Here is a 25749-nt window from a genome sequence, read left to right as displayed (position 1 = left end):
AATAAACATGCTTCAGCTGGCTCAAAGAGGCATGCTGAAGGGTAGATTCATCTGCATCCAATTACTTTATGCAAATTCTTATGTTTGGTCAACAAGCTATGAAAAAAGCCATAGAGGGATGTTTATGAGCCTCTTTTTGACCTGGCAAAACATTAATCGTAATTGTGGATTTACGAAACAAAAAAAGTCTTACTGACCCCAGACTTAAAGTCAGGCAAACAGATTGGAACTGGTGATTTCAGTCAGTGCGTGTCGTTTTTATGTGCACTATATTTATCTGGAGGTCAGTGAGAAGTATTTTGCTAGTTTTGTTAACAGAATATCTAAACTCACACTAAAACCTCATGGCTAGCAGTAGACCTGGCCCAGTTACATGATCATCTGAATGAAACATGCCAATATTACTGTATAAGCAGCAGGATGTCTTGGGCAGAACAGTGACTTTCAAGAAGTGAAGTGAACCTGGAAGGATGCCATTGATTGGTCAGGAGTAGAAAAGGATGCAGGAATCCCCCAACGTCCTCTGCATTGATCAATAGACACACTTCCCATTAGATAGACTACACCAACTGAGCGGATCATTGACTTTAGCTGGAGTAATGGTTATGTGGGCACTGCCTCTTTATCACTGCTAGCATACTCATACACACTCCCCCGTGAACAGAAGGAGCCAAGACAGCTCTCTTTGCCGTAATCAAAATGAACAGTTTAAACACACTGGCAGGATTTGTATTTGTGCTCAAATTGATACAGTGGCTATGTTCAAGATCCGAGTGAGTTTGCCTTGCTGTCTATTGTCTTTATACACAGTCAGGTCGCTTCAAAGACACTATGCTTACTCAAATTGAATCTTATTAGAGACTGATTTAAAAAGGCTTTATATAGACAACAATTATAATGGTCATTCACATCCCACACAAACAGCAGACTTCAAAAGTGCATGATTCAAATGTTAGCGTGTTGCTAAACTAAAACAAATTTGCTAACGCACAGATATCGGATGTAATTGTGTTTTAATTAGAACTTTTTTTGTTGATACTTTTCAGTACTGGAAAAAAAAAGTTAATGCAAATGTATTATGGAAGTGCTTTATAGATGCATAAAATTTTGCCTTATATTTTGTCCAGAAATAGCCATTTTACTGTTTGAAACAGCCTTTGCATCAGGAATGCATAGGAAACGCTTCAAATACTAAAAATTAATATATTAAGTGCAAAAACAGTGTTGTTGTTGTGACACAAAACTATTAAAAATCATTTTCATTACCTGAAATTAAATAAAATCAAATTTAATTTCTATTCAATTAAATGATTTAACGTAATTCTAATGAAAACTGAAAATATGAGAAGAAACTTTTTTTTTTTTATATCAATAAATACTCCAATAGTATATGAATAATAGTAAAATAACATAAAAAATGCAAAGCACTTGCTTTTTATTTAGCACATTTCAGTACTGAATACATTTTCACTGAGCTTGTCACATTGCATTCTGGGAATGCCTTATGTGTGAAGGATAAATTCAATGATGCCTTTGGCCATAACAAGGGATCCTACTGTTTGAGACAGGCTGTCAAGGAGTGCATGAGAAACTTGACTAAGGATTACCATTGAATCTAGTGTTAAAATGCTTAAAACACAAAATGCATATTACATACAAATATTGAGGTAAGTTATGGACTTTAATCAGATTGAACAATTTGTCAGTACCAAATAAATGTAATTTTTTAATTGTGCACATCATGTGATGGAGGCCAAAACAAGATCTTTTGCAAGGCATCATAACTTTGCCTAAACATCCTGTCTAGGTAGGGTTTGGAACAGCTGCTTCATTCATACTTATTCTTTATCTCTCGTTTAGGTGATGTTATAGTGGACATAAATGGTTCATGTGTGCTGGGTAAGACCCATGCAGATGTGGTCCAGATGTTCCAGTCCATTCCTGTGAATCAGTATGTGGATATGGTCCTGTGCCGTGGATACCCGCTGCCAGAGGACACCAACTCCAGCGAAGAGGGCACAGGTGACATAATAACTGCTATGCCGGGAATGGACGGGCAGCCCATTCATTCAGACGGGACCCCCTCCATGCAGGACCTCCATTACATGACCACCGATGGCAGACATCCAGCTGCAGCAATGCCCAACGGACGCTACCCAGAGGTGGGTGAGATCACCCTGCTGCAGCCCGAGCTGGTCAGCGTGCCTTTGGTAAAGGGGCCGGGTGGATTCGGCTTTGCCATCGCAGACTGTCCGCTGGGCCAGAAGGTGAAGATGATTCTGGACGCGCAGTGGTGCCGAGGTCTACTGAAGGGGGACGTGATAAAGGAAATTAACAGGCAGAATGTGCAAACCCTCACCCATGCGCAGGTGGTGGACATCCTCAAAGACCTGCCCATGGGCAGCGAGGTCAACGTGCTGGTGCTCAGAGGAGGTGAGTGATGGGGAGAGTCTAACCTGAGGTCCAATTACCTCCTGTTTATTTTGACTACATCCCATTGCAGGCCTCATCTGGCTCTAGTGACAGTTAAAGGGATAGTTAATCCAAAAACTAACATCCTTTCATTATTTTCCAGTGTTGTTTTAGTATTATTTATTGATTTATTTTTGGCATTTTGCCTTGTATTACGATAGGACCGATCTGAACTGACAAGCGAAGTTGGAGAGAGATAGGGGGGCGGGATTGCGAAAGGTCCTCGAGTCGGGATTTGAACTCGGGACGCTGTATGTTGGCACACTGCACACAAGGCTATTTATATGCTATTGTAGTATTTATTTATATATTGAATTGGCTTTTAATTTTATATATTTTCTGTTTTAATTTTTATTTCAGTTTTAGTTGTTTTGTTATATAAATGATGCATAAACTTTAATAAGCTTAAATGAAAATTAGAAATGTTGCTTGGGAAACTTAACTGAAATATAAGAAGTTGAAATTACTAAAGCTAAACTGAAATAAAAATAAAGCTGAATAGAAATACTTAGACTATTATTAATAAAAATGGCAAATATACCACATAATGCATTATTGCAGATTTTTAAATATTTATATTTAGGTTTACTTTATTTTTATTTCCATTTATCACACGGAACCTCAAATATAAGGGTAAATTTTTTTAAAATTAAGATTTATTCATCTTTCCATTGATGTATGGGTTGTTAGGATAGGACATTATTTGCCCGAGATACAACTATTTGAAAATTTGGAATCTGAGGGTGCAAAAAAATCCAAATATTGATAAAATCAAGTTAAACATTTAAAGTTGTCCAAATGAAGTTCTTAGCAAAGCATATTACAAATCAAAAATGAAGTTTTGATATATTTACGGTAGGAGATTTACAAAACATCTTCATGGAACATGATCTTTATCTTGATGATTTTGTCATAAAAGAAAAATGTATCATTTTGACCCATACAAAGGATTGTTGGATATTGCTACAAATATACTTATGACTGGTTTTGTGGTCTAGGGTCACATTTGAATCATTTTAGTGCTTAAATTGTATTTCAGTTAGTTGCAAAGGCAACGTTTCTAATTTTCGTTGAAGCTTATTAAAGTTTATCCTCAACTTACTTTTCACCTAATATTTTTGTATAATTTCTTATATAATTTAATTATTTTTATTGCAATTAATGCAAATGATTTTCATAGTTTTAGTTTTTGTTAACAATAATAAGAACATTTAAGTGAAGTGAAGTGAAGTGAAGTGACATACTGCCAAGTATGGTGACCCATACTCGGAATTCGTGCTCTGCATTTAACCCATCCATCGTGCACACACACAGCAGTGAACACACACACACACCGTGAACACACACCCGGAGCAGTGGGCAGCCATTTATGCTGCGGCGCCCGGGGAGCAGTTGGGGGTTCAGTGCCTTGCTCAAGGGCACCTCAGTCGTAATTCATTGTACTCACCCTCATGTAATTTCAAACTTGAATGACTTACTTTCTTCATTGGAAAATGACAGTTTTTTTCCATAGAGTCAAAGTCAAAGGGGTCAAAGAAAGTCAAATGTTGTTTGGTCCCCATTTAGTTTGGAAAATTTTGCATTCCACACAAGAAAGTAAGTCAGTCATACGGATTTGGAAGTCAATTATGATGACAGGTTTTTCATTTTTGGTGAACTATCCCTTTATAGAAGAACTCCGAGAGATAAAGTTGTGTTTAAAATGATTTATGTAAGCTGAAGATGTGTGAAGAACAATAGAGTGAGGGCTTAAAGAGATAGACGCTTGTGTTTGCGAGTGAAAGATCCTCACATTTAGTGAGACGGATCATCGGAAATCACTATAATACTGTTAACGCCTGAAGAAAAAAACGTTTACGCTTACACTCTGTAACACCGAAAATGGATTGCACAATCTCAGTACAGCAGGTTACTGGGGTGATTAAAGTTAATTTGTGAAGTAATCGAAAGAAAGTGATGTTATTCTTAATTACACTTCATTTGAGAACGAAGTCAGTTTGTGCTGCTGCGGTTTGTGGACACTTTATCAATTGTTTATATGCATGAGACTAGTTGCTACACCAGTTCTACCATCTCCTGAGCTCGTAGAGAAGAAACCTGACAATGTATTAATTGAACTGAATACTGTATTTGTATGGACAGCAGCGGGCGCATAGCGGCTATACACACAGATCTATATTGCATCTAGTCTGTGGTTTGTCTGGAGCCCAAGTGAAAATATCAGGTTCTGTGTTCACTTACTGACTTCCAAGTTTCGGCTGTCACAGCGCAGACAGCGGATTGTGGCTACAAAAGGTCAAGTGAATTCATAAGCAAGCTTTTCTTCTCTGACTTATACAAACACGATTATATGCTCAAAATCTGCACAAAGAGCAGCATACCACAGATGTGGATGTTCTACAGTTATTGTTTTGTTTTGTTTTTTAATAGAGACAGCTAGGCCTTGTTCAGAGTTAACATGCAGGCTTCATCATGCACACACACATTCTGTACATAAGCATGCCTGCCACAGATCATCATGCTCCACATTGTGTATATATTATGTCTTCTCATCTATTTCTCCAGTATAACTCATAAGTTATTCAGTTATGCATTGTGGAGTACACTGCCCCTTAGTGGCCAGTGTTGATTTTTTTAAAGGTTTTTCACTGTATTAAATTATACTAGAGACTGAAATTCAGCTTCAGGATTTAAACATTTTGGATTTTAATAATGTTTTGTGTCTGTGTGTGTGTTTTTCTCTGCACTACCGTCCAAATGTTTGGGGCATGTAAGATTTTTTTTGTTTTGTTTTTGAAAAGTCTCTTATGCTCACCAAAGCTGCATTTATTTGACCAAAATTACAGTAATTTTGTGAAATATTATTACAATTTAAAAAAAGTTTAGAATTTTAATTTTTCAATTTAAAATGTTTTAATATTTAAAAACGTATATTTTCCCGAAATCATTCTAATCTGCTGGTATAATTCTTATTATTATCAGTGCTGAAAACAATTATGCTGCTTAATTTATGTGTGGAAACTGATACTTCTTTCAGGATTCTTTGATGAATAGAAAGTTTATTTGAAATAAAAAAAACTTTTGTAACATTATGAATGTCTTTTATTGGTCACTTTTGATCAATTTGCATCCTTGCTAGAAAATAATTATTAATTTCTGTCAAGAACAAAAACATACTGACCCCAGACTTTGGAACAGTAGTGTGTGCTATGTTTTTCACACTGAGACAGATGTTGATTTGATAAATATTTTGCAAAGATCTTGATTTTGATATTAAAAGTGAAGTGTGCAGAAAAACAATGAATGCTAAAATACTTTATTTCCAGCTTGTACAATATTTACAGAAAGCCATTTATAGGCTGATTTCTCTTTTAAACATTGTTTGTTTAGGCCTAACATAGGCTTAGCCAATGCCATGAGTTTGGGGCGGGGCTATCTGTTTATCTGACCAATGACAGACAGAGGCAGCAAGTTCTTTAAACCTGTTTGAAATACTAATTTAATTTGGTGTCGTTAGTGACGCAAAACTGGCACACTTCACTTTTAAAGGTTTAAAATTTTCTAAATGAACTGATGAATTGCCTTTCTCCTGCAATAAATGGCTCTGTCTAATTAAATAGTCTTGGAACGTACCTCTTCAACTGTACTTGCTCATTCTCATTTCCCTCTTTATATCTGTTTGTGCCTGCAGGTCAGACATCTCCCGTGAAGTCTCTGAAACCTGTAAGTTCAGCTAAATGTCTATTAATTACTCAATTTTTGGGATTTAATTTAGACACACTAGGGAATTTGATGAAATGAAGATGAAACAGGATGAATTATTTATCGGCCTCGTTCTGGGTTCTTCAGCGAAGCACATTCCTTGCAGTCGTACATTATTCACGGAACAAGTGCCAAACGCTATAATGTTATTTTAAGAGCAGGATGTGGTGAATCACTTCAAGGCAAACACGAGCTTCTGCAGCGAACATCACTGCTGAGTCAACAGGCCCCTCAGGAGCGCTTCATATTGGGCTTCTCTCACAAGTGTTTCTCATACAGGCTATAATGTTGATTATCTCTCAGAGCAGTGTGTATAGCATTGAATTCAACACGGATATAAACAATGTGAGTCATAAGGACACGCTTTGAGTGACTGCATTAAAAATAATGACATTTCTGCTTGATTAGTACATGATTAAGCAGATCTTCTAATCAATATGTAATGTTTTCAATAAATAGTCAAAAAAGACTCATTTGACATGATGGCCTATTTAAAGGGATAATTCACCCAAAACTGAATTCTTTCAGAATTTATTCATCCTCATGTCATTCCAAACCTGTATGACTGTCTTTCTTCTGTAAAACATAAAAGAAGATATTTTAAACTGAACAATTTTGATTCCCCTTGACTTTCACTGAATGGACTAAAAATACAATGGAAGTCAAAGGCAAATAAAACTCATAAGTTATCAACATTCGCTTGTGTTCAGCAGAAGAAAGAAAGGTTTGGAATGGCATGAGGATGAGTAAATGATGACAGAAATATTAGTTTTGGGTGAACTATCCCTTTCATATTGAGAGACGCCCATGTTTGGCATAGCACTTTGCGATAGTGTTATTCACTGAAGTGCTGTAATGTTGATGAATATTTGGTAATGTTTGTTGCTGTGTGTGTCCATCTGTTCATTTAGATCACTCCAGCTATTCCTAGTGCCCAGAAGCAGGACATTGCCACCAGTTCCATCAGTACTGAAACTCCCAGTCCTGCTGAACCTGGGCCCCAGTCCCTCCCCTTCCCTCCTCATGCCATCCGCTCCAACTCCCCAAAACTGGACCCGTCTGAGCTCTACCTCAAGTCTAAAGCCATGCTGGACAGCAAACGTGAGTTCTAGAGAGCTAGTAGTGGATATGTGCAACAGTTTTATCATTTACACCAAAATATTTATAGCTGACAGCTAATTTTACTGGGGGGGGGTTTTCCAGCCGCCAACACTAAAGAACTGGACGTGTTTATCAGGAGGAACCAGGAGACTGGATTTGGGTTCAGAGTGCTGGGTGGAGAAGGACCAGATCAGCCAGTGAGTGTTGACATGCTTTGATTCGTCACCATATTGTCACAATGGAAAATGATGTGATCTGTAACCATGTCATCTCTCTGTAGGTGTACATTGGTGCAATTGTTCCTCTGGGTGCTGCAGAGAAGGACGGGCGTCTGCGGGCTGGAGATGAGCTCATCTGTATTGACGGCGTTGCCGTCAAAGGCAAATCTCACAAACAAGTTCTGGAGCTCATGACCAATGCTGCACGCAACGGGCAAGTGATGTTGACAGTGCGCAGAAAGCTCACCTATCCAGGTTCGTACCCTGCTGCTGTGTGTCTATATGTGATAACTGCATGCTTGCATTTATGTTCTGGCAGCTGTAGACATCCTCCAGAGGTTTCAGTCGTATCTGACAATGATGTCTGAAAAAAGATCCACTCCCTGTGAGAGTTTCGCTCCATTAGTTCTGAGCAAAGGGCCGAGTTGAGCTATAAAATAATAACCACAAAAATCAAAATTTAATGACCACTGTTTTCAGTCAAAACAGAAGACTGTTTATGTGTTGATAAAACAATGACTCAATATGCTGCGTAACTATAAAAGATAGATGCCTCGAGACAACACACACTGGGTAATTTGGAAAAAACTTAAATTATGAAGCCATTATGAAATTTGGCTTTATGCCTCGTAGCAGTTTTTTCAACACTTTCATAATGTTTCCTTTCAGTTATGTTAAAGCGCACTGGGATTTTGTTCATTTTGTTTTACTTCATGTTGAGCACTGGTAGAGATGTTTGCCAATTGTTTTTTTTTCATGAATCATCATGGAATCGGGCAAACTATTTAAAAAGCAATACAATAGGTGGATGTCTAAAATTAGCAATATTAAAGCAAAATTTGGCTTTGATGATTATTACATATAAAACACTTAAAGTAACCGCCAGAACAACAAAAATGAACCTCACCTCACTGATACATAAACAATCCCATTGTGATATGAAGAATTCATTTATAATTGTAGAATTTATAAAACAATTTTTTAAATGTATAAAATATAATTTAGAAAATATAAAGCTGAAATAAAATAAAATAGATAAATATGTGATAAACATATATAAATAAAATATATTTAAAATAAATAGAATGTAATAAATAAATCAAATAATAATCAGATATATCTTAGTATTTCAACTAATCTAAGTTTAGAATTTTCAGTTTTTGTTTTAAGTCTTGTAATCATTTTGTGCTTTTGTCATGTATATAAATAGTACAAAAAGAACACTGTACAGTATCTTTGTGCAATCTTTGTTCATTTAAACACTGAATATTGCATATGTTTAAGGAGAAAGAGAGGAAGATGATGGGGGTCAACCTCAGGCCCCACATGCTCCAGTGCTGGTCAACGGCTCACCCAAACCACCCCACATCGAGGTGTCCAGCCACAGCCACCCTCAGGCCTACGACGTCACTCTTCAGCGCAAGGACAACGAGGGCTTCGGATTCGTCATCCTCACTTCTAAAAACAAGCCTCCGCCTGGAGGTTAGATATGACTTTCAAAGCTTTTGCCCATTAGTCTCTCAATCTCACCCCACCCTAATTTTCAAGCTTTTTGCTGCTTTTCTGTCAGCTTCCAAAAGCACACCTTGTTCTGCTGCATTATATGTGCAACTACAGACTCATAACATTGTTGAAAATCTGGATGAAATTTACATTACATCTTTCATCCAGTCTCTTGAAGGAGGCGACATACTGTACAATGCAATTACAATAATACAATCAAAGTTAGCTTAGCTGTGAAGTATTACAGTAATAAACCCAGAGCTGTAACAAAAAGCCTTATTCAGATATAATGGCTGTTACCATTAGCTCAGAATGTGAACGTTTGTAGGATTTATTTGTGAAATTATGCTGTAAATTCGAAAATGTAGTTTGAAGCCGAAGGGTGTATTTTCCTTGTGATATCTAGGCTGTATTTGATCAAAACATACAGTCAAGATAGTAATATTGTGAAATATTACGGTTTATTTTAAAATGTAATTTATTCCTGTGATGCAAAGCTGAATTTTCAGCCGCTATTACTCCAGTCTTCAGTGTCACATGATCCTTCAAAAATATGCTGTTTTGAAAGCATGTCATATTATTATCAATGCTAAAAACTGTTATTTTTGTGAAAACATATTTTGTGATTTTTTTTTGTGTGTGTGTGTTCATTTCGTAGTGTATGTAGCATGTAATGCATGTTGTTTTTCCTGATCATGTGACACAACTGTAAACCTTTTGAGAATAATCAAATATATTTATAAATATCAGTTATCACTATCTCAGATCTTGTAGTGCTTCTAGTCTGTCAGTATATCTAAGATGTATAAATGAAATAAGCATTGATCTCTGTCTGTCCTCAGTTATCCCGCATAAGATTGGTCGCATCATAGACGGCAGTCCCACAGACCGCTGCGGTCGGCTGAAAGTGGGTGACCGCATCTCTGCTGTTAATGGCCAGTCAATTATTGAACTGTCCCACAATGACATTGTGCAGCTCATCAAAGAAGCTGGAAATGCTGTTACCCTCACGGTGGTGCCTGAGGAGGGTAAGCTTTTGAGGAAACTATATAATTTCTCTTCATTATTCTGGTGAACAATGAGCTGATAGAAGGAAGCAGGAGAATGCATATTGATTTTTCTTCTGTAACAAACAGGTTGTTAAAGCATTTGACTTTGAGGATTGAAAGTGAAACTTGGGATGGAGTTGTGTGTGTATGTGTGTTTCTGCCACACTGATAATCCTGTTTACTTTTCAGAACATAGCGGACCTCCGTCAGGCACTAGTTCAGCCAAGCAGAGCCCAGCCACCCAGCACAGAGCCGTGGGACAGCAGCCTGCCAGCCGAGATGACAGGTACAAGCTCCATCCTGACGGCCAGTTCAATCACAACACACACATTCACACACACACAAAAAATCTTTACAGTCAACATACAAATATTTTACTCTCATTTAAAAAAAAAAGTCTCAGTTTTTTGCTGTTGACTATTACTTTAAGAAAAATTATAATCTAAACAACATGATTTTAGTATATTTAATGCAATTTTTCTATCAGTTTGATTTAAGAACAAAATGTTTTTATTCTGCATCATTTGCCATCAAACTGTAATTTTTTTTATTGTATATAGGATACATAAAATTCTAGCTATGAAATGAGACAAAGATGACTATTAAAAACCAAACATTCAATGATTTAAAATATGATGACATTTTGTCAAATTATGACACAATTCTTCAGTGATACATGTACACAAGTGTTCAGTTTGGGGTCAGTAAGGATTTATTTAAAGAAATTAATACTTTTATTCAGAGAAGATGCATTCAGTTGATCAAAAGTTACAGTAAAGACATTTATGTTACAAAAGATTAATATTTCAAATAAGTTCTGTTTTTTCTGTTTTTTTACTCAAGAATCATGAAAAAAAACTAAATTTTTTCCACAAACATATTAAATTGTACAACTTTTCTTAACATTGATAATATTAAGGAATGTTTCCTGAACACCAAATCAGAATAAATGTAGTGAAAACAGTAATACTGTGAAACATTATTGCAATTTAAAATAACTTTTTTCTATTTTAATACATTTAAAATGTAATTTATTTCTTTGATAGCAAAGCTCAATTTTTAGCAGCCATTACTTCAGTCATCAGTGTCACATGATCCTTCAGAAACTGTTTTAATATGCTGATTTGGTGCTCAAGAAACATTTCTTTTTATTACCAATGTTGAAAACAGTTATTTGTGGAAAAACATTTCTACATTTTTCAGGATTCTTACATGAATAGATAATATGTAAATAGCATTTATTTGAAATGGAAATATTTTGTAACATTATAAATGTTTTACTGTCACTTTTCATCAATTTAATGCAGAATAAAAGTATAAATTTATTTGTAAATATCTCACTGGCCTTAAGCCTTATTAGATCATTTTAAGAAATGTTTCCTGAGCACTAAATCATCAATAATAGAATGGTATTTGAAGGATCATGAAAATTCAGCTTTGCTATCACAGAAAGAAAATATCATTTTAAATATATTTTTAAAAAACTATATTACAGTTTTTACTGGATGTTTGCACAAATGGTATGTAGTCTTGGTTAATATAGGAGACTTAGTAACCCCAACTTAGTAAACCCCAACTTAGTAAAATCTTAGTAACCCCAAATGCTTGAATGGTTCACACACATTCAACCATTGAGGATGTGTGGTTTAAGAGACCCAAATATACTGTTAGCAAATAATAAATACTATAGCTAAAATAGTTTGCTTTTTAAACCTGCAAGAAACAGGGCCCAAGACCCCTGCAGACATGATATGTTACGCATCATGACACCCTGCCCTCTCCATCTTTCCCATTTCAATTACCTCTATCCATTTTCTCCTCTGTCAAGAACGCTCACAACCTCTCCTTTCATTTCAATCCCAAGCACATGGTCCAGGTCATTCTTTTCAGCATAAAATTGAGTAGACTTGTTGTGAACTCGCTCCACAGTCAAGGCTCAGATAAGAGGGGCAGCCACTCTCAAAGCTTTTGCCCACACTTAAGACCAACAAAAGGATGTAATGAGCTCCACAGACCATTGAGATCCGGAAGAGAGACTCTCAGCCTCTTTGTGTGAATTATGATTTTTGAACTGAACGTTCTCATGAACAAAAACGCTCTTAGCTGCGCTGGATAACATGACGTTGGATGAAGGGAGATGCTTTCATTTTGTGCAGCAGTTCATTAAATACCCTAAAGTAGTGTTTAATTGTGTGTCATTTAGGAATGGTGTAGAAACGGAGGATAGGAAGGACATTATGGCCAGAGCGGAGTACAAATCCCAGCCGCAGGGTGAGATGGGGACTGTCATCACCTCAGGACCAAAGCAGGTGAGATGTAAATGAGACGACGGCACTTCTTCGAGTAATAATTGGTATAGTAATAGAGTTCACGGATTATTATGCAACTGACTTAAGTACTTAATTTTCATGCAGCCCACGTTTTATGGTTTAAATTAAATTTAAAACTTTGAGATGGAAGCATTTGTCACCTTAAGGATTAATACTATAGGCTACAGTGACTTTGAGCTATGAAATGGAGGAAATGTTTGCAAAATATAAGTCATATATAATGCTAATGACAGAGTGTAGATATGCAAATCAAGTGTCGTTTCTCATTAGTGCTGACAGGTGTGGTAGAGCAGTTTGTTTTTGCAGTCAGAACGGAATGTTGTGATATATTTAGTGTTTTAGATGAAAGAAAGAAATGTGTGATTAATATATTTGCATAGTTTAGCGAATTACTGTGCAATTAAATGTAATGTGATCGGTCTAAAGTTGAATTCGGGCAGTGTTGAGCTGTTTATTTTAATATGCAAAAACTGTAACTGATATCTCTCTTTTTCAGGGCTGTTATCCTGTGGAGTTGGAGAGAGGACAGAGAGGTTTTGGCTTCAGTCTGCGAGGAGGGAAGGAGTATAATATGGGCCTCTTTATCCTTAGACTAGCTGAGGACGGTCCTGCACTGAAAGATGGCAGAATACATGTGAGCTCTCATGACATTAACACATAATACACAAAGAACCGTAAGACATTCTTACAATAATAAATGAAACAATGAAACACGTCATATTAAGAAATGGAACAGTGAAAAATGCATAATGATTTACTTAATAATATAAAATGGAATAATACATTACAAATCAAAAGTTTGGGGTTGGTAAGATTTTTATGCGCATATTATTAATTATTTTGTATTTATTATTAATTATTTCCATTATCAATATTTGTTTATTTAAAATACAGTGAAAACAGTAATATTATGAAACATTATTACAATTTAAAATAACTGTATTCTATTTTAATAAATGTTCAAATGTAATGTATTTCTGTGATGGCAAAGCTCAGTTTTTAGCAGCCATTACTTCAGTGTCACACGATTCTTCAGAAATTGTATAAATATTTAAAAACTGTGATGCTCTTATTATGATTCTTTGAGTAAATAATATATAGCAATAGATAATAACAGCATTTATTTGAAATGGATCATTATGAATGTCTTTACTGTCACTTTTGGTCAATTTAATGCGGAATAAAAGTATACATATCTTTTTTTAAATCTTATTGACCATATGCTTTTAAACAATAGTGGATATTTTAGATTAAAGAAAAAAAAATGAATAATAAAATTAAATAAATATATAACCATTACTAGTATTATCATTATTATACATAATACAAAGTTATTAATTAAAATTAAATTATGCAACTAATAAAATACTAAATAATACACTTTATGTTTTCTAACATGAAACATTTTATGATATAGTTTATTGATATTGTCAGTGGTTCTTGTTAAAATGACAGAGGAATCTGTGTTTGTGACCTGGCAGGTGGGAGATCAGATCGTGGAGATCAACGGTGAACCCACGCAGGGCATTACACACACACGGGCCATTGAGCTCATTCAGGCCGGGGGCAATAAAGTGCTGCTGCTTTTGAGGCCCGGACTGGGCCTGGTGCCTGATCATAGTGAGTCTATTTGATACCTGACCTCTCAAACAATACAGACCAATGAACCGACATAGCTGAGAGAAGCGTTCTCCATAGCAAACCTCCTCTTTAGGTTTGTTCAGAAGTGCAGAAGCGCTCATTTGAATTCCGTCTGCTTCATGAACCGAGAAAAATCAGTTCCCTGAAGCCGGCATGTTCCCCTCTGAGAAACAAATCAATTTCTGAATATGGGTTTGTTTTCTACTGCTGTTTCAAAAGCCATTGAAAATGTATTGTGACGGTTATCTTTTCTCAACAGAGTGTTTTCTAAAGGTACTTAATGCAACATGGATATTCTGAACATTATTACAAAATAGACTCATTTAGAGTATAAACACAGTGGATTTATTGAAATATTACAATCATCATCACACTTCACTTTATATTGCCTAAACATTGCATGCATATGGATCAACACCAATCGCAAAAATAGATAAGTACGCACACAAGTACTCCGTTATTAGTGAATGAGGCCTATTAGGTGATTTGGGTATGTGGGTCATATGCATGTTATGTCAGATCTTCCTATCTTCATGCATTGCTGTCACTCTTGCTTCCTGTCTCAATTTTTGCTGGTTTCTTTCTCTCTGTCCGGGCACTGTTCTATGCACCTCTTTCTCTCTCTCTTCCTGGTTTAGGTCTGAACTCTTCCTCCTCCACACTGTGCTTCCACATGAAACCAGAGCATCACTAAAGGCTTCTCTGCTTTTCTTGGTCTGTCCCTAATAACTTTGGTAAACTTTGCTTTCCTCCTCTATGCTTATTTTGTGTATGTGCAGTTCTACCTTTCTTTCCCCTTCATTTGCCTTAAAATGAGCCTTCTGCTTCTGAAGGTCTCTAAAGAAAAGGTGGAAATGTCAGTGATGAGAATTCTGCAGATCCAATTTCATGATTTCTATATAAACATGCAGTGATTATTGGCCATTCTCTAGAGCAGTGCCCTGTTTTGTGTTCATTTTTGTTCACAATTTTATAAAACAATTATCACACAAATTGTTGCTTTCAAGTAAGTACATAATAAGATGAAGTACTTCATCTGAAACTTAGTTGCCAGTGCAAGATTAATCATTTTTTAGTTTTTCATCCAGTATTTGTTTTGCTTTATTTCAGCTTTATTTTAATTAATTTTTTTCTTAAGATAAACTTAAGATCAACTACACGTAAGTGTACTCAACTGTGCTATTTTGGGACACCATGAATATGTACTAAAATGTGCTTTTAACATACTATTTCTGTATTTAACCTGAAAGATGAAAGATGGGTTCAGAGATAGCATGTTAAAAGAGCATTATAGTTCATATTTATTGTGTCCCAAAATAGCACAGTTGAGTACACTTAGTTGATCTTAAGTTTATCTTAATCAGTGACAGCCCTTTTATTTGTAAACTGTAATCTGACATGTCATAATTTAATCAAAACTGAAATCTTTTCAAGAACCTCCTGGAGTTCACATGCCTTTAGTTGGGAATGATGCATCCTGGGTAAATCTTAGAGACTAAAGATGTGACCAAATATATTTCTTACCAGACAGTTAAATGAGAAAGAAATTGAAACCCATGTCAGGAGCCACCGGCTTGGTTTAATTTTTGGTTCTTGTTGCTTCACGTCTTGTGGCGTGACATTTTATCTCGAGAGAAAATTGCAACTTTGCCATTCTGGGTCTGACTCTTTCTCATCATAGCCGGTTTCAGCTGCTTGATATGTGTCACTGTATCTGGAGGCCAAAAGCCACTGAAAACTGTGACAGTTAAATTGAGAATGTCTCTGCTGAAATGTATTTCAGAAGACAGGATAATTATGTGCAGTCTATCAGTTGTATTCTGCAGATTTGCCAAATCCAATTCACAATGTTTAAACGTGTTCTCTGTCATTTTTTTCTTCATTAAAAAAGTTTTACACAGAGAAATGAACAGTACATTTGAAAAATATATTTAAAAGTGAATTAATCATGATGTGATGCTGCATTCACACCACTAGGTTTCAGTGTAACTGACCAACACAACTGAATATTAAGTACACCTTTTTTACAGAATATGAGGTTGACTAAAAAAGGTTTGACATGTTATTACAGAGAAAAGAATAAGACTAAATAAATAAACACAGTCAGTGAAACCTTTTTTATGTTTTTGAAAAAAATGTGTATTGCTCACCAAGACTGCATGTATTCAGTCAAAAATACAATGGAAAAAACAGTAATATTGTGAAATAGCATTATACAATTTAAAATAACATTTTCCCTATTTTAATATATTTTAAAATGTACTTTTTTGTGATGGCAAAGCTGAATTTTCAGCATCATAACTCCAGTCTTCATTGTCACATGATCCTACAGAAATCATTCTTATATGCTGATTTGGTGCTTAAGAAACATTTCTTATTATATCAATGTTGAAAACAGTTGTGATGCTTAGGCTAATGTTTTTTGTGGAAACCATGAAACATGAACATTTTTTCGGGATTATTAGGAATAAAAAGTTGAATTAGAAGAGCATTTATTTCAAATAATCAAATGACATTATAAATGCCTTTACTGACTATTTTATCAACATAATGCTTCCTTGCTAAATCAAATAATACATTTTATTCAAAAAACATCTTACTTGCCAAAAAGTCTGATTTGCTCTTTTACATGTTACAAAACAGACTGAGTGCACCTTTAAAATAAATGGTTTTAATGTTCTTCTCGGTCTTCCGACACTAATTATTATGATGTTTTGCATTTCAGATGTTAAGGATATGATGACAGGTCCATCTGCAAACTCTCCAAGGTATTCTGCATCCAATGAGCCGTCGACACCTACATCTCCATCCTTCATCTCTCACTCCCCTGAGGTCAAACCCTCTCCACCCGAGGAGCTCTTCTTCGACCCTTCACACGGACAACTTCACCAACATTACAGAGATCCCAAACAGCAAACCAGAAAGAGCGACCCAAGCATGCCTCGCGACAACAATGACAATTTTACACTCCCTCGAAGACAGGATGGGAAAGAACGCTCACGGAGTCCAAAAAAGACTCTAAACATGGACAACAGGAACGACCCTAGTGAACGAGAAGCTCGATCCGCAAGCCCCAGGAAGACCAAGAAGGAGAACATTGGGATCAGACAGGAAATGCCACAAAAGGCCACTGACGGATTGAAGCCTAACTCTGGAAGGAGATACAAAGACCAGGACACTATGCACAAGCAGGACAGGGAAACGGGAGAAACCAGACCTGAGGTCTCAAGAGGTGGCAGTGACAGATACCAGAGGGACAAGACAGCAGAACCTCAGAGGTCTGAAACCGGTACCCTCAACCGGAAGGACCATAGAGGACGAGACAGGCCAGAGGACATTGAGGGCGTCCCTCAAGAGACTGCCCACAATGGGAACCCTACCACCAAGAGAGCCCCTATAACCCCAGGCCCCTGGAAGGTGCCCAGTTCCACAAGGGTTCAGCCTCCGGTGCATGGAGTCTAATGCGTTTGGGAGCAGTTATTGATGTGAATCACTGTGGATTTTGTCTTTTTTTTTGTATGACTATCACCATCTGCACTGATAACATGCATTTCTTGTGTCCACCAACAATAAGAGCCTCAGTTTTGTTTTGTGCCAATCAGACTGCAGCTACAAGACTCATCCACGTCTCTTTGCTCCTGTGACCATAACATGAAGGATACTTTTCAGTGAAGGTTTAAAATGTCTGTTAATATTTAAAAAAAAAGGGGAGAGTTGACCCAAAAATTAAAATTCTGTCAGCACTGACTCTGCAGAACACAAGAAGATATTTTGAAGAATGTTGGTAACCAAATCAGTTTAGTGACCATTGACTTCTAATGTGTATGAACCATAAAATCTTTCATCTTCCACTGAAGACAGACAGAAATACAGGGCTGAAACAACATTAGGATGAGTGAATGATGACAAAATAGATTTTTGGGGGGTAAGCTATCCCTAATTCTCCATCTTTGATTCAAAGACTTTTCCAGTGATGCAACAGTCCTCCAGATCCAGTCCTGAGAAGTGACTCTGTGTAGGCTGTGCATTATTCAGCTTTTTGCGGTGAATTTTCCACATATCCATCTTTAAAAGACCAGAAACTTGTGGTTAAGTATACTGTTTACTACTTGTGTGTTGATGAAGACGCATATGTAATTTATTGAAATGAATATGATGAGATAAACATATACATGTATAGAGGTATCCATTCTGAGCCAGGTCACTTATTAGTGTTCCAGCTAACAAACATATTTTTTCACAGTGCTATAGCTTTTACAGTTAATCTCGATGGAGCATTTGCAAGGTGTGTACATTTGGAATCAAATGTTCGCTCGTATCATTAGCAGGTGAAGCAGAACTGGGAGAAATTCAGATATATTTTTGCATACTATCCAATCTAACATATATTTTTTCTTATTCTTTTTAGCACATCAAATGATTCATACTTTTCCCATTATTGGGAATTCATATTCATTTAAAGTGTCTTTGTGCATCTGTATCTTTCAGATTACATGTCAAGATGCTGTCTTTTGTCCAAGGAAAATGTAGCTCTGAATTATGTACCGAACATGTTGGATGTTATTCATCAGGTTCTTAAAGCCTCAAATAATTGGCACAGATTCAGACGCAAGATATAACAATGTCTAATACCTTTTTTCGTAACAGTATTTTTGAAATACCATAAATATTGAGTTTCCATAAGGACAGAGCAGACATCAGTAAAACATTGCATATGCTACAGCGCTTCTATGATTTGTCACGATGAAAAATGTGAATACTTTCTAATACGGTTTATGATTGCTTGGTGATCATTAATCTCAACCCTTTTGTAGCTTGTTTCTCTAGTGCATCTCATGAGGTTGTATGTATGATACTGTGGCCTTGCATTGCTTTATCTTACACAAAAAAACCTTGTGGTCTCTACATTGTGGTAGTTGTAAATGTTTATAAAAAATACAATGTACAGCACCTGTATAAAACTTGCCTTCGTGAAGGGAAAAACAAGAAAAAAATCTATAAATCGCTCCATTATTTTTTTAAGTAATTGAGAGTATACACATATATAGAGAGAGAGTGGTTAAAGACATGAATCTGGTCATGACCTTCTGTTCATGCACTGATGAATAAAGATTTACTGCAAAGATGCCTCTTAATTTGTTTTAAGTTTCTGATTTCCTACATTATTTAACATGAGTGAATGTGCACGTTTGATTGCATTTAAGGGGGTGTTCACATAAAAGTGATGGAAGTTCTATTCAACACCCGTGAACAGGTTCTTTCGAACAGTTCATATCAAAGACCGTCGTCCCATCCCAACATATTCTGTAATAAAAACAGGTTTATTTTCTAACCTATTGTCACAGTCTGTTGCGATTGATTAAATGTATTGCCTAAATATAATTTCCATTTACATTAAAATACTACAATTAAATTGAAACTTATTTAAAACAAGTCATACAAACAAGCAACACATTTTCAGTATTTTTATTTAACATTTCTCCATTGCACAAAATGCTCTTACCATCGGTTCTTGTTTCAAGAGTCGGTGAGCTGTTGAATCGAAAGAATCACAAAATGATTCCGTCCGATTCGTGAACAAATGTAAGCCAGGGCTGCGTTTCCCAAAAGCATCGTAAGCCCAAACCGATCGTAGCTCCATTGCTTTCAATGTACTTTAGCTTGCGATCCTTTTGGGAAACGCAGCCCAGTTCTGTAAACAGGTTCAATAGATTCTTGAAAAGATCCGACTCACATGAACAAATCGCTTACGAATCAGACATGGTTATTTTTTATTTGACACGCCGAATTAAAAAACGCAAGGCTCGTGCCGCCAATAACAGGCAGCTGCGATGCAATATCCGAAGACCTCCGTGTGAACGCCCACTAAAGAAATCCAACAACGTGCAACTATTATCTCCAGGATGTTGTGTGCAGCTCTTTTGCTGGTTGTTGTGAGCTCAGCGCAGAGCGCATTTATGTCCTTTCAACGAAACGGAACCGCCCAATCCCTGAAGCTGCTACAGCATTACGCCGGTCACTGGCCGCGGTGCGTGCAGCAGCGCACGCATGAATCATGGCAGCTCACAAACATCGCTACCCACAAAGCTACCGATTGTGCGCATGCGCACTCCGAGCGGGAAAACTACAATCGCGTGAGCTCCGATTGGCTACGGACAAAAGAACTACATCTCCCAATAGACATGCGCAAAAAGTCCCTCTTAAAGCCTTTTAAATTTACGTGCAAAATGGCTGCACAGGTCGATCTACAGCGCGTCAAAGTAGAGGAGAAGAGCAGGGACAGCTTTGACAAAGCCACCAAAGAGAAGAAAAAGAAGAAAAAACGTGAATGTTCGCCGTCCGATGACAAGCGCGAGAGAGCGGAGAAGGAAGCGAAGAAAATAAAGCTACATCACCTTCAACAACATGCCCAACAACGAGCGCATCCACCGCACCAACAACAGAACAGCCAAGCGCGCAACTTCAGTAAAGAGCAGGCACCTGTGCAACACCGCCATCACAACAATCATCAACATCACAGCGTCAAGAAAGAATTACCTCCCGGATGGCCGCCGCGCAAAGTGACACCAGCAGCGGCTCACGTCCCGCACAAGACTACCGTCCTGCCGCCTTCCCCGCTCTTCACTTTCACGCCGCTCAAAGTAGCGAAGGCCGAGCCCCCCAATAACAAGCCCAAACACATCGAGAAGGACGCCAAACTCAAGCCCAAGAAGGAAAACACCGAGGCGAATGTTAAAGTGGGGGAATGTAAGAAGAAGAAAGGTAAAGTTAAATTTAATAGTGTTTAGACGTAAGCCAAACGATATTATATTTCTGGCTGGCTTCCAACTTGAGAAGTGAGCGGAGAAAGTGCCGTTAGCCTCCGCTGCTAACCCATTCACAAGAGCTCATTGTACGTGCAGATGAGCAGAATTGTTACATTTTATTGAGAAAGAAACTTTTCACCGCTGCCAAAGTGCTTTTAAATGAAATACAACTAAATACATTTCCTCTGCTTAGTATTAGAGACCTTCTCTTTACAGCTGTCATGTTTACTGAACTCGCTGTAACTAGCTAATCTGTAATTTCACAAACATAAGTAACGCGATACTACTTTGGTTTGTTTATTAACACGATATCACAACAATGCCATGGTTTTAGACACAATACTTTGATGTTTTTTGAAGTGTTTTGCGGTACCATATATACTGTATATGGTAATAACTATACTGTAGTATTATGCCAACTTTACACTTCAAAGTTGACACAGGAGTGCTTCTGAAGTGGCTTTTAGCCGTCTTTACACTGAATGTTTATTACTGCACAGAATGTGAGCATTCACACAGCGAATACTACTGTATGCTTAGATACTGGGGGCTAATGTGGGTCAGAGCAGGCTTAATTAAGCCTGGCTTTTATGCGCCATTATAACTTTAAATAGAGCAGGCACAGAGCAGACCTTAACTGGTGTAAAGATTTAAAACACAGTACAATAGTATTACCATCTGTCACTATCATTGTAACATGAAACCGCCAAACTCTTTTTTGAAAGAATTAATGTGAGTTGGGTAATAACAACAACTGTAGTAATTATGGTATTGTTCCCAAAACTGTGGTCAGTAGTTACCATGGTAAATTGGTGTAAATGTAGTATTAGATATGATGTAGGGGCGTGTTACAGCGATAACTTCTTTCAGGACCACCAAATGTCCAGAATTGCTGGACTTGATTACCAAGTAGTATCTAACAACTTTTCAAGTAGCCACAAAATAATTTTTTTGAAGTTTTTCATGTTTACGATTTTACATAGGTAAAAGATGTTATGAACAGTCAATAGTTTTTCTAAGTTCTACCATCTCTGTTGATCTTTTCAGAGCCCCATAATGAGAATGGCAAAACCCAGTCCTTGGAGGAATACCTGCTAAAGAAAAAGAAAAAGAAGAAGCGGCATCGTGACGATGAGCGTGGCAAGAAGTTACGCGTGCACAACAAAGAGGTCCAGACGCTGTGTACAGGATTGACAGCAGATGCTCTGCCATCTTCTGAAGACCCTGTGTTGCATGCATACATCAAAGATGAAAAGCCGTGTCCGAGCTTAGGTGAGTACTACACTCCCAAAGCTGAGAAGAAGCCGTTCCTCTCGCACCGAGACCACTACATCCGCAGCTCGTGGCTTCAGACCAACACCTCCTTCAGCAGACTGATCCATGAGGAAAAGCAGCCCAATGGAGGGGCGTCTGTACTACATGCTTACGCAGATGAACTGTCTTTACTGCGACCGGAGGACACTGAAAGATTCGCCCAGGAGTTTCTGGATCTCGCCTTTGCTGAGCACCCTAAAGGAGCCGCACGTTATGCTCTCGCTGTGGTGCACGGAGCGGCAGCCTACCTGCCCGATTTCTTGGACTACTTTGCCTTCAATTTCCCAAATACGCCTGTCAAGATGGAAATCCTTGGTAAAAAGGACATTGAGACCACCACGATTGCCAACTTCCACTCCCAGGTAACAATTCATGGCAGGATACACCATGATGTGTAGCTCACTAAATGAAGTCTATACAATTCATGTAGCCTTTCCCACTTTTAGAGGACTTTTAAAGCAGGTGCATTTATTATTTACACAAGTCAGGTGGCTAGAAGGTGGCCATTCAAAGTCCAATAACAGTCTGAGTGATGTAGACCAAATTTACCTGCAGTCAAACGGTCAGGCTTTTTTTCTGCTGTCTCAGAGATTAAACAGACTTAAATTATTACGTTCATTCTTTTAACAAGCAGGAGAATCACATTTCATGGAAGTTATTTTAATTTTATGGCAGTCTAAAAACCCTATAACTGTGAATCTTGCCTTAAGGCAAGTACAATAGACAATCACTATAATAAGTAATGTTTTAATAATTATTCTAATTCTATGAGAACTATAACAGTAATTACACAGATGAAGTCACTTTCAGATTGATTTCTTCCAGATGATAAAAACATTGACAGCCAGTCAGAATCCGCCTGACTTGAAAGAGCTTGAGCATTTAAAGCAGCAAACGACATGACCGCAGCTTGTGCTTTTAATAAACACATCATTATTGTTAGTGTGAACAATAATATAGTTATCTTACTCTGCATAAATGGGCCTTTAAACTTTTTGTTTGTATCAAGAAACTTTAAAAAGTAGTATATACCAAAGTTCTTAAAAAAGACCATTTTAATTTTAGGGTTTAAAAAAAAAAAAAAAGCACACTGAGATAAGGGGTGTGTTAGGATGTTTCCTGAATCTGAAGTGCTTTTTTGTTGCAGGTGAGCCGAACGTATTGCTCTGGGACATATAGAGCTGGTCCCATGAGGCAAATCAGTCTGGTCGGTGCAGTAGATGAGGAGGTGGGCAATTACTTCCCGGAGTTCTTGGACATGCTTGAGGAGTCTCCGTTTCTAAAGGTTAGGACATAATCTCTCACAGATGAGTGAGTTTGAAAGGCTTTGTGCTGACGGTATTTTGTAGTGCAAATTAGGGTTGGGCGATGTCTACAAAATTAGCATCGGACGATGTCTATAGTGAAACATCGCGATGGACGATGACATCGGCGGGCGGCCATCGAAGCGTGAATCCGTATTCAGAAAGGCACAGAAAACAAATAACGATTGCTAACGGTTGCCTGTTACATTACAGTACATAAATTTCACGTACCACATAAGCAGAGTAAGGAGAGATGACTGAGGATGATGGCGAATGATTTGCAGATCCTGAGCACCACTGACAAACATCTAATCTTGTAAAATGTGTGGTAAGTACAGCCGCTCCATAGTATAAACAGAGTGCGTGTGATTGCGAATCTCGAAAGTGAAACTAAAGCGATCGTGCATTCAAAAGCAGTTCAATGCCAGGCATAATAGCGGCTGATGCCTGCAATTATATACAGTATAATTACCCAATGATATAACTGCGAGAGAAAGTATTGAAATTATCATCGTGATGTCTATCAGCCATCGGCTATCGGCCCAACCCTAGTGTGTTTCAATTCACTGTTTGCCAGCAGAGTTTCTTATGATTTGGACCATGGTGTTGTCTTGCACACTTATGTAAAGGATTTTGTTTGCATCTCTTTACTTTTAAAAATCCCATAACATCAAAATCTGAGATTTGGAGTATTGGATAATGACAAAGGTAATCTAAACGTAAAAATAGGGAAGGTGAGCAATTAACTATCCAATATCAATAAAAAGTCTCAAATGTCAGCCAGTAACTGATATGCAAGTCATGAATAATGGCTGTGATATGTTCCATCCCAATGTCCTGTTTCAATAGGAAATCTGTCAGCACAGATAAGAAAACCCTTCATCCAGTCGGTCGTTTATTGTGTTCGCACTTTCAGAAAATGGTCAAGGTATAAACGTCATTGTTTTAACTTCCCAGCATATGTTTAATTTGTTTATGCAGATGACTTTGCCATGGGGCAGCCTGTCTACTCTAAAACTTGACTGCAGGTCTCAGAGTGACGATGGTCCCATCATGTGGGTGAGACCAGGAGAGCAGATGGTCCCCACAGCCGATATGCCCAAATCTCCATTCAAGAGACGAAGGTATTCAACCGCAAATTGAACTTTTTTTTTTTTTTTTTTTAAGATGAAAACATATTGAACAGATTGAAGCTGTTTGTAGCGCCTCACAAAACACTTTCATTTTGATTGTAGATCAATGAATGAGATCAAGAACTTGCATTACCTCCCGAGAACCAGTGAACCACGTGAGGTGCTCTTCGAGGATCGGACACGAGCCCATGCTGATCACGTTGGCCAGAGTTTCGACTGGCAGAGTACAGCAGCTGTGGGTGTCCTGAAAGCAGTGCAGTTTGGGGAATGGTGAGTGCAGCCATCTGCCACGCAGAAACATATGCACATGCTAGTACATGCAAAAATCTGCGTGTAATTAACCATAAATTAAGTGACCTTTGATGTTCTCATTGCCGATAGGAGTGACCGGCCACGGATAACCAAAGATGTGATCTGTTTTCACGCTGAGGACTTCAATGACGTCGTTCAAAGGCTTCAGTTAGACTTGTATGAGCCACCTGTGTCCCAGGTAGGAGCTGTGTTACTGCTAAACGGATTGTTTCGGGACAGACTGTGGGCTTTGGCAAGTTAGGTTGTGTAAGCACAACTTATGAGTGAACTTGCTTTTTTTTTTTTTTTTTACTGAGCAGGACTTTTTTATGGGATTAGAATATAGTTTCTTGGGTATTACATTCAGTATTAATTTTTTTGGTTTCATTACGCTGTCACTAATATAGTCTGCATGTTTCAGAGCAAAGTGAGTCACTGTGATCATTTACACGCACAACTCATGATCCAGTGTTTTAAGTGGCTCAGCTCACAGTAAATGCCGCAAACTTCATCTCTACATGTGCTATGGAGTTTACCATGCATTTGGGATTGAAACCTGAGCCAGTTACACTTTGTTTACGTTTGCATAATATCCCACATTTTTTGTCACAGAGTCAGAGTTCCTAGTGTGTTGCTGTGTTAAATGGGGGTGAAAGAGGGGGGGGGGGGCAAGGACGGGAGGGAGTTCAGCTTCCTGACAGCCTGATGTATGAATCTGTCCTTGAAGAAGCTGTGTGTCGGGTGGGTGGGATCGCCTGCAATGCGGAAGGCTTTGCGGGTGAGACGGGTGCTGTAGATGTCCTGGAGGGAGGGGAGAGAGACACC

General features: G+C 37.7%; 2 protein-coding genes across 4 annotated transcripts in view; both read left to right on the top strand.

Moving 5' to 3' along the window:
* Positions 1-19209, top strand: part of LOC306860309 (membrane-associated guanylate kinase, WW and PDZ domain-containing protein 3-like) — a 169162-nt gene extending 149953 nt beyond the window's left edge. For 2 of the 3 annotated variants that reach the window (XM_079401943.1, XM_079401942.1), the window contains 12 exons: positions 1861-2433; positions 6164-6195; positions 7146-7335; positions 7438-7532; positions 7616-7808; positions 8838-9035; positions 9899-10084; positions 10295-10391; positions 12309-12414; positions 12932-13069; positions 13917-14055; positions 16802-19209. In XM_079401943.1, the coding sequence (XP_079258069.1) occupies positions 1861-2433; positions 6164-6195; positions 7146-7335; positions 7438-7532; positions 7616-7808; positions 8838-9035; positions 9899-10084; positions 10295-10391; positions 12309-12414; positions 12932-13069; positions 13917-14055; positions 16802-17538 (2684 nt within the window). In that variant the 3' untranslated portion in view covers positions 17539-19209. Of the gene's footprint in view, positions 1-1860; positions 2434-6163; positions 6196-7145; positions 7336-7437; positions 7533-7615; positions 7809-8837; positions 9036-9898; positions 10085-10294; positions 10392-12308; positions 12415-12931; positions 13070-13916; positions 14056-14714; positions 14811-16801 lie in introns of all 3 variants that reach the window. The other variant, XM_079401944.1, reaches the window with a different exon arrangement.
* A 1010-nt stretch (positions 19210-20219) lies between these two features.
* The window catches only part of LOC306860225 (lysine-specific demethylase 9-like), a 9695-nt gene continuing 4165 nt past the window's right edge, over positions 20220-25749 (top strand). Inside the window, exons 1-6 of the mRNA XM_079401814.1 lie at positions 20220-20838; positions 21930-22558; positions 23344-23481; positions 24482-24624; positions 24736-24903; positions 25015-25123. Of these exons, the coding sequence (XP_079257940.1) occupies positions 20259-20838; positions 21930-22558; positions 23344-23481; positions 24482-24624; positions 24736-24903; positions 25015-25123 (1767 nt within the window). The 5' untranslated portion in view covers positions 20220-20258. The remainder of the gene's footprint in view (positions 20839-21929; positions 22559-23343; positions 23482-24481; positions 24625-24735; positions 24904-25014; positions 25124-25749) is intronic.

This window comes from Barbus barbus (genome assembly GCF_936440315.1).
Source record: "Barbus barbus genome assembly, chromosome: 41".
Lineage (NCBI taxonomy): Eukaryota > Metazoa > Chordata > Actinopteri > Cypriniformes > Cyprinidae > Barbus > Barbus barbus.
The sequence above is the reverse complement of the archived record's forward strand: the minus strand, read 5'-3'. Positions and strand labels throughout refer to the sequence as shown.